The sequence below is a fragment of the Entamoeba invadens genome (genome assembly GCF_000330505.1).
Source record: "Entamoeba invadens IP1 unplaced genomic scaffold scaff_1105074725585, whole genome shotgun sequence".
Classification (NCBI taxonomy): Eukaryota; Evosea; order Mastigamoebida; family Endamoebidae; genus Entamoeba; species Entamoeba invadens.
In genome coordinates, this window is record NW_004440451.1 from 50,486 (window position 1) to 62,005 (window position 11,520).

Sequence of the window (11,520 nt, forward strand, 5' to 3'; positions counted from 1 at the left end):
TTACGACAACCGATATTTAATCGGTAAATATCATATTATTATGATATTTACCGATTTTTAAACAGTTTATTTTTCATTCAATATTATTCAAAACGTCAATAAAAAATTATAATTTCTAGTTTTATATTTAAATACTGGTTATCTTAAAACTGAAAATATAAATATTTAAAATAACGAACTGTGAAATTAAATGTCAAAAATAGATGTGTATCACATGATGATTGTTTCCAAATATTTTTCAACAATATACGACTTTATATCGATTGAATTTGTCTGCAAAAAGTATAATGGTAACATGGAAAAGTTTCACTTTAATCCAATTGCACTTACAAACAAAACAATAAAATATTTTAAATCAATTGAAACGCTGAATTTATACACCAAAAATGATGAAACTTTTGGAAGTACTTTTGATTCAAATAATACCAAAGAAAATTCATTCAATAAAAAAGAATTTTACAAAGTAAATGTTTTATACCCAGTTGACTATGACAAAGCTTATCAACACAAAATTTCCACTTTTGTTTTCAGAGATGTGTGTTACACTAAAACAAACAGAATAATGTTCGGCGACTCTATTCCGTGCACCAACAACATTAGAATAACAAGACTTGGAAACGATGTGTATTTTGGCTGTGACTTGATGACTTCCATACACATTCCCACAACCATTTCTATAATTGGGAATAACGCATTTAATGGTTGTGAAAAAATTTCGTCGATTGAGCTTTCTGAAAACGTAAAAAATTTTGGGATTAATGCGTTTGGTATGTGTTTATCTTTACTTGAAATAAAAATTCCAAAATTAGTCAAAATCATTCCAAAGTGGTGTTTCGCTGAGTGCATCAAACTTTCACGCGTAAACCTTTCAGAGAATTTAATTGAAATTGGAGAAGAAGCGTTTTTCAATTGTCACTCTTTACAATCAATAAAAATTCCAAGTGGAGTTTCTTATATTGGACAATCTGCGTTTAATGAATGTGAAAAGCTGAGTGAAATTATATTGCCAAAGAGTATTTCGGACATATCATATGGCTGTTTTGCAGGGTGTTCAACTCTCACTAAAATTGCTATTCCCGATACAGTCAGTGTTATAAACTCAATGAGTTTCTTTCAATGTAAGAATTTGCAGATTTTGGAATTGCCAAAAAATCTGCAAGTGATTGGAAACGAGGCATTTGGCGGATGCACATCACTTGTTAGTATCACGCCATACGGTACAATTATATCGTAACGTAGAAATGCTTTTAGACATATTAATAAGTAAAGAAATGAACTATTAGATTTAATTTCTTATATTTATATTGTTGTTCATTTTTTAAAGCAGTTCTATATAGGAGTCAAAATTTATAACATATACATTATTTTTATTGTTTTATTGTTACAAAAAGTTTTTATCTTATCAAATATAAAATTAAATCAAAAATGAAAATAAAAGCAATATCGTTTTAGAAAGGTAAAAAGTTGTTGTCAATATACAAAGAAAGCAACTTATTTATTTACTTATTAACATCCAAATTTTTAAAATAAAGTCACAATTTCCCAATATTTTATACAATTCATTATTAACATAAATATATTGTTAGTGTAAATAGCTTGGTCTATTTTTTTGTTTGTAATAAGATTCTCTTTGGTGTTTTTAACTTGTAAAAATTGAGTTGCCTTTTACGCCACCACCAATTTTAAAAATTGTTTTATTGTTCCACTTCAAATAATATGCAAATTATAATTATATTAATTATGAAAATAAGTATAATGATTTACAACAATATTATTAAAAAAGTCACATCCAAATAAATTTAATAAATATTTTAAGTATAATAAAATTAAATAAAATTTTACCATCAAAAAGTGTGGACAAAAAATAATAAAAAATAATTATATTTTTAGTTTTTAAATTATATCCAAATATGTACCACGTCATTGAAGTATGTCAACAGAGTGAATATAATCCACCCAAAACGAATTAATACAAAAGATGCAAATTTTTGTGAAGACTCTTACTGGTAAAACAATCACATTGGAGGTCGAGCCAAATGATTCCATTGATGCCATTAAGGCAAAAATTCAAGAAAAGGAAGGCATCCCACCAGACCAACAGAGACTCATTTTTGCAGGAAAACAACTTGAAGAAGGTAAGACCCTTTCTGATTATAACATTCAAAAGGAATCAACACTTCACCTTGTTTTGAGATTGAGAGGTGGGTTTTAAGCATATTGTCTTTGCATTGTGCTTTGTAATTCAATTTACGTGATTACTTTTTATATCGAATTTAAATGTTATCTGTTGTGTTAAAACAAAAAAAAATGTATTTAAATTAAAAACAATACAAACGAGATAATAATAAAATGCATTTGCCGGGACTCGAACCCGGATCTCCACCTTGGAAGGGTGGAATTCTGCCCTTAGACCACAAATGCTTGTTTATTTTTTAATTAATCAGAATAAGACAATTAATGTGTATATTTGATATCTATTTATTATCGAAATATTAAATGTATTTGAAACATCAACAATAAACATTAATTTTTTTGTACTACTGACACAAGAATTATAATTATATCTAAAATATAAAAAACAGCTGGATTTCTTAACACATTTTAGTTAATATTTAAATTATGTATTTAGCCACTTGTATAATTTGACTGGGTTGAAAATAAAAAACAAGTATTTTTGATATTATCATTATTTTTTTTCAAACCAAGTTTGTCCAAAGAACATTTATTTGAGCATATTTTTTAACTTTTCATTATTATTAAACCTGTTTATTTATATGAGTAGTGAAAAAAAAACTAAATTTTCATATTTGTATATAAAAAATAATTGTCAGAATTGTTGTACAAATTTAACTTTAGACGGTTGATTAATATTTTTTTAATCAGTTTACTCTTAAGTAGTATAATCAAACAAAACATGTATATTAATCAACAAAGACGATTATATATCTTATTTTGTTTTTTTAAAAATAGTCTATTATAAATCGAAGTTTTTATTATTTATTTGAAGCATTATTTTGTTTATAAACATTTCAACAACAAATTATTTAATTAATAATATAGAAATAACATGTTCAAGCTTTCAAAACAATGAGCCTTGAACAGATCAATGATTGTCTATCTTTTGTGTCAAAATCCACAAATGGATTGAAAGTTTGATTTTGGACATCATAGAAATCTCTAACACAAGGATTGAAAGAGATGGTCCCCTTTTTGTCCATCCAAAACGCCGAGAATACGGAAATAATCATTTTGTTGGAGTCTGGGTAAAGTATAAAGGAACTTTTATTTTGTGTTTTTCTCAAGAACTCGGAGGGAGTAGAATCCGTCAATTTGAAAGAAAACAAAAAGAAATTATCCGATTCGGCATTTATTGAATTTGTTTTGGATGGTTGAACAAGTTCATCTTGGTAAAATCCAAATATATCTCCATTAACCCTGAATATGAAAATGAGTTTGTTTTTGCAGCTGACAACAGAACGGAGTTCTCTTGAATCAAATCCCGAAACTTCTGAATCAAATTCAACTTGAAGATCATCGGTCATTGTCTTTGAAACCAAGAAATTGTATAAAACGTCATTGCCTGAATACTTTTTGTTAATTTCAGTCAATAAAAAATTTTCGTTTTTGTCTTTTTGAACTTCTCCAAGACGTGGCTTTGAAAAATGTCTTATTCTGAACGATAACTTATTTTTTAAAGAAAGTGAAGTGTCTGACTTTGATTTGGATAACGTCGTCACAGCATTTCCTTCATTTGAGAATTGAAGTGGTTTTGAAAATTTAACAGTCTTGTGCTTTTTGAATGATATACGAGTTTCAGAAGTTTCAAAAGATACAACACACTTTTCTGGTTGTGTCACATATTCACTTCTTATAGAGCCTGGTATCGTAGTTGTGTTTCCCATTTGTTTTTGTGGTATACTGAATTGTATTATTTTCAGTTTATATACAGGGTTGTCATTTTTTTCTTGTCATTTTTAGAGTGCACTAAACTTGTCAATTAAATGAACAAAAAGAAACAGTATATCGACTTTTTTATTCATTACCTCCATTTCCCAAGTCATTTTTTGATTTTTTTTATTCTTATGTTATTAAAATATCATATATATGATCTGTGCCAATATTTGGGAAAATATGCAAAACTGAAAAAAATTTCAATTAAGTATTGTAATGTAAAAATAATTTAAAAAGGCGTGAAAATAAGGGGTCGTTTTTTGTTGAATCAAAAGTATAATAATGGACAATATTGAATAATATATTATATACTTAGAATATCAATAAAATATAATAATTGTACGAATGTAACTGGTTTTAAAGGATATTTAAAAAACTCAGCTATTTATTTAACAAAATAACTAGCCTGGTTAAGTAAAAAAATATTAGCGTTTTCACAATATCAAATATTCATTAAAAACCTGTTTTTTATTTGATTGGATTTGAGGTAATTATTATATTTTTGAGTTTTACATACTTTATTTGTTGCTACAATTGGGTTATCATGGAATAATTTTTGTTTTGATCAATATCCAAGTAAAATTTTATCCATTATCTTATCTAACATATAATAATTATTCCCAATCATATAAAATAAATGGCTTCAAAATTTATATTTATTATATATAGAACACCTTTTTTATTCCAATACATAATAAATATTTTTATTGTTTTGGTTTGATAGTATTTTTTAAAATAAAAATACAATAACAAATATCATTGAAATTTACAATTTTATATTTATATATAAAATAATACTACCCCAAATTTTGTTTTTAAAACAATATTATTAAGATAATTTGTGTTCATATTCTAATTCTAAATAGATTCGATTTAATTTGTAGAAAACCATGAAAATTGAATTTTTTAAATAAATTAATAAACAATAACCGTTTGCATTATTTATTGGGTCATTTGAACTTAAAATGAATTCAAATGGAAAAAAATATAATACCGAGTTGTACATAATCATACTAATTAATTCTAATTCGACATTTTATTGTATAATTATCATGTTAAAATCCACTTTAGTCCATCTAATCTACTGATTATGCTATTCAATATTTATGTATAATACGGCTAAAAACACTTTAACATCAAATGACACAGTAAAACACAATATAACAACAATTTAAGGAGCTTTTTCTTTTGTTCTTTACTGATAAATTCATACTTTAAATATAAAATAATGAAATAATAAAAATAATTATGTATTAATTATAATTTATTGACAAACAATTTTAAAAAATTGTTTTATTGATAACAAAACAAAAAGAAATTGCAAAATATTTTTTTTGTCAACATAAGTCATTTATACGTTTTAATAAATTTTGAGTTATATGTTTATTGTTTTTAACATTTTTAAAATTTAATAGTGTCAAATTTTTAAAAAAATACTACAAACAAACAAATTAATAAATTACTGATTTTTATTAAAATTTACAAAAACAACACTGAACTTTTTAAAAATAGTTTTTACATACTATTTATGGTTTTCGTGGTATTATATAAAGAAACCCAACTTTCGATCTGTTGGGTTTCTTTAGTTATGAACGTGTCATATATTGAAGTGTCTTTCCTAATTCAGACAACGTCATTTTTATAATCTATTTTATTAATATTTTGACGCACTTGTTTAAAATGTTGGTAATTTGTGGTTATATTATTTTGTTTTTAAACTTGATGTTTTCATTTTTTACTTCGTAATGTTAATTGTTGTATGGCAATATTTTTAAAATACAGAGTACAGTGACTTGACATGTTTTTTAACCATTTATAAAATACAAATAATTGTGAAAAAAAAACAGATAATATGTTATTTGAAATTTAAATCGAACTTTATTATTTGTTGTATTTTTTTATTCTGTATTTTTGTTAAATTTGTGTGTTTAAATTGTTTTTGACTCATTGATAATTTAGAGCATACTGATATAAACAATCCCTAGTTTTTTGTTGTTTTTGAGATGTTGATATGTGATACAAGTAATGTTTGTTTTGTCGAACTTTTCATCTACAAACAGTTCTGTTGTTGGTTTTTTTTCAACATCACCAAACAGAATTGTGGTTTTAATTTATGTTTTTATTTTGTGTTCCACTGAAAACGGTGAATTAACATAACATCATGTAGTATTAACACACACTATAACCAAAATGTAAATATTGCATTTTAAGAACACTTTAAAATCGATTACTTTATGTTTTTTGTATATTAACAGGTTAGATTTTTACCTTGTAATTTTTTTTTAAAAAAGAGAAGTAATAAAAGGCAAATTTTAGTTTGGTTAAAAAAATAAAAGGGAAAACCTGTTAAAACTATAAGGCGGTTTTTTTGTCCGCCAACAATTGAAAGAAAACAAATAACAATTGTGATTAATTTGACTAAGATTTGCCAAATATCAATTTTTGGAAAATATTTAGGGGCTTTCCCATGTTAAGTTGCTCACTTTGTAAATACAAATATTTTAAATGTGTGTTGACAACATTTGGATCCATTTGCCTTTCGAATTTTTTATCAATGAGTGTCAAGAGCAGCAAGTTCTTCAACATAGAGACTATTTCTCTGTTTTTGAATTTCCTAAATTACACAGAACAAAACAAGCTTTACTAACTATGTGTTTATAATTCACGCATACAATTTATGTGTTCGTATTTTTTTCGGCGAACTCGTTAATAACATTATTATTATTTTTTAGTTTTTCGTTTTTGGGTTTTTTATTTTTTTTATTTTTAGAATAGTTTCATTAACCACACATTTTTAAAGGAGGATTTTTTTCTGTTGATTTACAGTTGTAAAAAATATGATACTTTCAATTCGCACCATTTTATATTGAGATTATTTGTCGTTGGATGTTTGAAAGTGGTTTGATTTAAAAGAAAATCTAATAAAATGTGAAGTTATTGCAAATTCTATTAATCTGCTTGTATCATTACATCACACAAAAATGTAAATGCATGTGATATTTGTTGATTATCTGTTATGAAATCTCAAATAACTTATTACGTCTTTTCATTTTATTTTTCAAATACGTAAAAATTTGAATATATCTAGAATTTAAATAAGTCATTTATTTGTGATCAATTTTTTTCGAATTTTTTAATGTGCAAATATTATTATTTGGTTAATAAGAAACGGACAGAAATCCTTCTTATAATATTTACCTGTTAAAGTATTTCAAATTTATTAAATTCAAAAAATACTAATTTTATATTACAAAACCTTTAGTTTATAATAAAAATTGAATTACGAATTATAATTGTTTTTTATTATAAGTTGTATAGGTTGTATTTTTGTGTTATCCACATTCTTGTGTTATATAATTAGTTGTGGTTGATGAATAATTGATTATTTTAGGAACTAATCCTATAAAATTATCCCATTGTTTCCAAGTTTTTTTTACATTTTATTATATTCCTGTTGTTTACATTTAATTACAGTCCGTCTTTTAAAGTTATCTGATCTCAAAAGTTATCTGGTACCTTTTGGACCATAAAGATTGGAATGAAAAGCTGTCCCAAAAATTTATTATAATTGTTTCGGGTTTTTTAACATTTACCTAATGCCCGATGTTTAGACAAAATTAAAGCTATTTTATATCCACTAGATAACGTTAAAAATTTTTACTCCTAAGCTATTTTGTTGATTAAATAACGTAAAAAACAAATAAAAAAAATAGAATTCATTTATGTTACGCCCAATTCTTCGGTAGGCTCACATGACTCCGAGCAGTCTTCTTTGTGAACCATCTCATCGTCCCCGTTTCCGGTTTCATGTACTGGGCTATCTGTAAAAAACAAATATAATTAAGAACTTTAAAAAAGACCAAGTATGACATTTTTAAAAATGTCATTTACTCACCCACAAATGACGCCAAATCAAAAGAAATTCAACAAATTGTTAATTCACTTGACGAGTTCTTTTTCTTGAACGCGAAATTTGATAAATACACAGTCCCAAGACAAATCACTTCTTTGGGAGTGGGCTGTTTTGCAAACGCGAAGTTCCTTTCAAAAATCGAGTTTCCACCTTTTTTTGTTTTCATTAAAAATAAATGCTTCAAAAATTGTAGTTCGTTAAGAGAAATTAACTTACCACCAACCGTCATTACACTTAAAAGGTCTTGCTTTGCTGCATGTTTGGCTGTTTCCGAAGTGTGTTTGCCAATTGTTTTGAAATGCATTGAAGGTGCCGCTTTTTCATGATGCATTACAATTTCACAAATAGAAATACCCAGTGCGATTACAGTTATTAAATCATCTTGCTTTGCAGAATGTGCATCGTTTTTATCTGTGGTATTCACATGTGGTTGTCGGTTATCTTATGTACAAGACAATTCATTTCTAAATTGTGTATCACTAAGGGAAATTACACTTCCAGACACAACAGAGTGTATCGAGAAGTATGCATTCAGAAATTGTAAAAATCTTTTGTTTTCCAGAGCACCAAGTAATCTTATAAAAATCGGCGACGGTTGTTTTTCAGAGTGTGTGTCACTTAAAAATGTCTTTTTCAATCAAAATTTGAAGGTAATTGGTGGCTTTGCGTTTTACAATTGCACAGGTTTGACTGCTATAAAACTCCCTAAAAACATCACGTTTATTGGGAAAAGTTGTTTTAGTGGGTGTATTTGGATAAAAAGTGTTGTGCTCAACAGAAAGGTTTTTTGGAAGAATCTGGTCTTTTAAAGTGAATCAAAATCGTTAAAAAGTAATTTTTATTAATTTAGTGACAAAGTTATCAATATTTTTTTGCATTTTGTTATTTTGTAATTATATTTCATGGGGTTCGAATAAAAACAAAAGAAGTGTTTGCATTCTTTTGTATTTAAAAAAATTTACAACTTAACAAAAGATGGATCAATAATAATCACATTTACACATTTAAATAGTGTCAGTCTTTTAAATTTATCTGGTGGACAAAAATAGCTTTAATTTTGTCTAAAAATCGGGCATTAGGTAAATGTTAAAAAACCCGAAACAATTATAATAAATTTTTGGGACAGCTTTTCATTCCAATCTTTATGGTCCAAAAGGTACCAGATAACGTTTTAAGACAGACTGTAGTGATAAATATTTCAAAAGAAAAATACTTCTTTGTTTATTTTTTTATTTATTCGATAATTGTTGTTACAATAATCGAATAAATCTTTGTAAAAGAATTATTTATACGAAGATTTTCAAAATTATTTTTTTTGTGCGTTAAAACATGTAATAATTTAATTGGGGGTTTTTATAGATTACTTTTAAAGTTTTTAAAATTATATTTTTTGTTTTCAAGTTGTTCAAAATAATGAATTCATAAAAATGTAATTTTTTATAATGAGACCTTATATTTTGAATGAAATATAAGGTCTCATTATATAAAAATTGTAATTGTTTGTATTATCAGTTGTAGTTGAGATCTTTAAATGATTAAAGTTGATAAGACCAAACATAATAAATAATTATAAAAGTATGAATCATCATCATATTTTTTAGTTTAACCGTCACAATCTTTTTAATAATTCAAAGCACTTTGAAAAATGTAACAAAAATAATTAAGCATCATCAAACAATTTAATTGAATAATAATTTAACAAATGATAAAGTAAAATAACAATTAGGGTATTGAATATAAATAAATATGACTGTCGAATGTAGTAACAATAATATATAAAGAAAAAATTGAATAGTATAATCCAAATGAGTGAAGTAATAATTGATACTCCACCAACTCTAGTTGAAGCCAAAAACAATCTTATTGACAAGCTGTACGTTGCAAACGTCATTAACAGGCTCAGAGAAATTGACGAGAGAAAGCCGAATGATTGCAAACGTTGGTTTTGGGAGTTAGTTCAAAATGCGAAAGATTCCCTTTCTCAGACTGGTCAAAAGGGCGTTGATATCAGTGTCAAAATCACTGACGACGCATTTGAGTTTTCACACAATGGAGCTCCTTTTACTGGAAAAGCAGCCTTAGCTCTTTTATATAAATACTCTGAAGGTAAGACTAATGACTCAGAGTCGACTGGTCGGTTTGGCACGGGTTTCTTAACAACGCACACCCTCTCCAAAATAGTATCAATTAGTGGTGACATGTATTATGATAATACCAAAGAAAGAGTCATTGGGTTTAGAACGACGATGTACAGAAATGGTACAACCGATCTCGAGCTCCTTGAAGGAGTCAAACAGATGTTTAATGAATTGAAATTTTACGAGCCACGACCTTATAAGACTACTTTTACATATCAAGTCAGAACAGAAGATAACAAAATGGCACTTGAAATGGGCACAGAGAATATCTATGATAATGCAGTGCAAACCATGTTGTTCTGCAAAGTAGTTAATAAGATAGAAATAAACAACAAAGGAGTAAAGACGATATTTAAAAGAGTTTCAAATAGTACTGAAGGTGATTTGGAAGTCATCAATTTTGTCGTTGAAAATAGTGAAAGTGTCATTAAGAGAAACTTTTTGTTGTGTGAACTTGAAGAACAATCTGAAGAACTCACAAGAAGATTTAAGAATCCACGAAACGTGAGACTGTCTGCTGCAGTAGAATTTAACGAAAATAAAGAATTGGTGGATGTCAAAGGGCCATCACTTTATTGTGTCCTTCCTCTTGTTGGGAGTGAAAAGATGCAATTTCCATTTCTTTTAAATTCACCCGATTTTGAGCCTGAAAGTGAGCGTCAAGGACTTTTCTTATCAGGAAAAGAAAGAATAGAAGAGACTGGTTGTATTTCTAACACTGGGATAAATCGAATGATTCTGAAAAGAGCAATTCCTTTATACAAAAAGTTTGTGGATCATTTGAAAAAATATTCATATAAAAACATTCAAATGGTTGGGAGGGGAATTAAAACAGTACCCGAATTGGACGCAAACTTTTCTAAAGAGTGGTATACTCAAAACTACTTTTTACCACTCAGAGAAGTGATGAAAAACGCACCAATTGTCGAAGGTGAATACGGAAAGATGCCACTTTTTAAACACAACACACAATTTGTCAAATTTCCAGTCATAGAAGACAACAAATATTTGAGCGAATTTTATGACCTTTTTAGAGTTTTTCATGTTGGCGAAATCCCATTGAAGTATTGTTTAGAAGAATGGACGGAACAATTATGGGAGGAATGTGAGAAGACTACACTCAAAATGTTTTTACAAGAAATTGAGAAATGTGGGTGTGTGGCTGTGATGAAAAGCAAAATGAAAATTGAAGACGAACCCTTTGATTTTCTAAATAAACTGCTTCTCTTTGTGAAAAAGGTAAAACCAGAGTATTTGACTAAAATTAAATTGATTCCAAACGAAAAAATGAATTTTATGCAATACAATGAAGACATCATCGATATCTCAAAAGTCAATCCAATATTAGTCGACATTGTCGAGTCACTTGGAATCACAAATTGGAGGGATATCGCTTTAAATAATAAAATTACTTGTTTTACTATAAACGAAAATCGCATATACACAAACTCTAAAACATCTACTTACATTGATACTTTGGTATTAAAAGTAAAGACGCAATCCGATGACTTAAAAAAG

General features: G+C 27.1%; 4 protein-coding genes across 4 annotated transcripts; 3 read left to right on the forward strand and 1 right to left on the reverse strand.

Moving 5' to 3' along the window:
• Window positions 1–190: 190 nt before the first annotated feature.
• On the forward strand, window positions 191–1,234 carry EIN_511980 (hypothetical protein; the record flags this gene model as incomplete). Its single annotated transcript, XM_004258228.1, has 1 exon — window positions 191–1,234. One exon carries the CDS (start codon window positions 191–193, stop codon window positions 1,232–1,234), a length of 1,044 nt encoding a protein of 347 aa, XP_004258276.1.
• A 1,837-nt stretch (window positions 1,235–3,071) lies between these two features.
• On the reverse strand, window positions 3,072–3,902 carry EIN_511990 (hypothetical protein; the record flags this gene model as incomplete). Its single annotated transcript, XM_004258229.1, has 1 exon — window positions 3,072–3,902. One exon carries the CDS (start codon window positions 3,900–3,902, stop codon window positions 3,072–3,074), a length of 831 nt encoding a protein of 276 aa, XP_004258277.1.
• Window positions 3,903–8,288: 4,386 nt separating this feature from the next.
• On the forward strand, window positions 8,289–8,954 carry EIN_512000 (hypothetical protein; the record flags this gene model as incomplete). The annotated part of the gene is made up of 3 exons (XM_004258230.1): window positions 8,289–8,377; window positions 8,427–8,646; window positions 8,877–8,954. 3 exons carry the CDS (start codon window positions 8,289–8,291, stop codon window positions 8,952–8,954), a joined length of 387 nt encoding a protein of 128 aa, XP_004258278.1.
• Window positions 8,955–9,669: 715 nt separating this feature from the next.
• EIN_512010 (hypothetical protein) lies at window positions 9,670–11,520 on the forward strand (the record flags this gene model as incomplete). Its single annotated transcript, XM_004258231.1, has 1 exon — window positions 9,670–11,520. A coding segment is annotated over one exon (1,851 nt), but the record flags the coding sequence as incomplete, so codon positions are not given.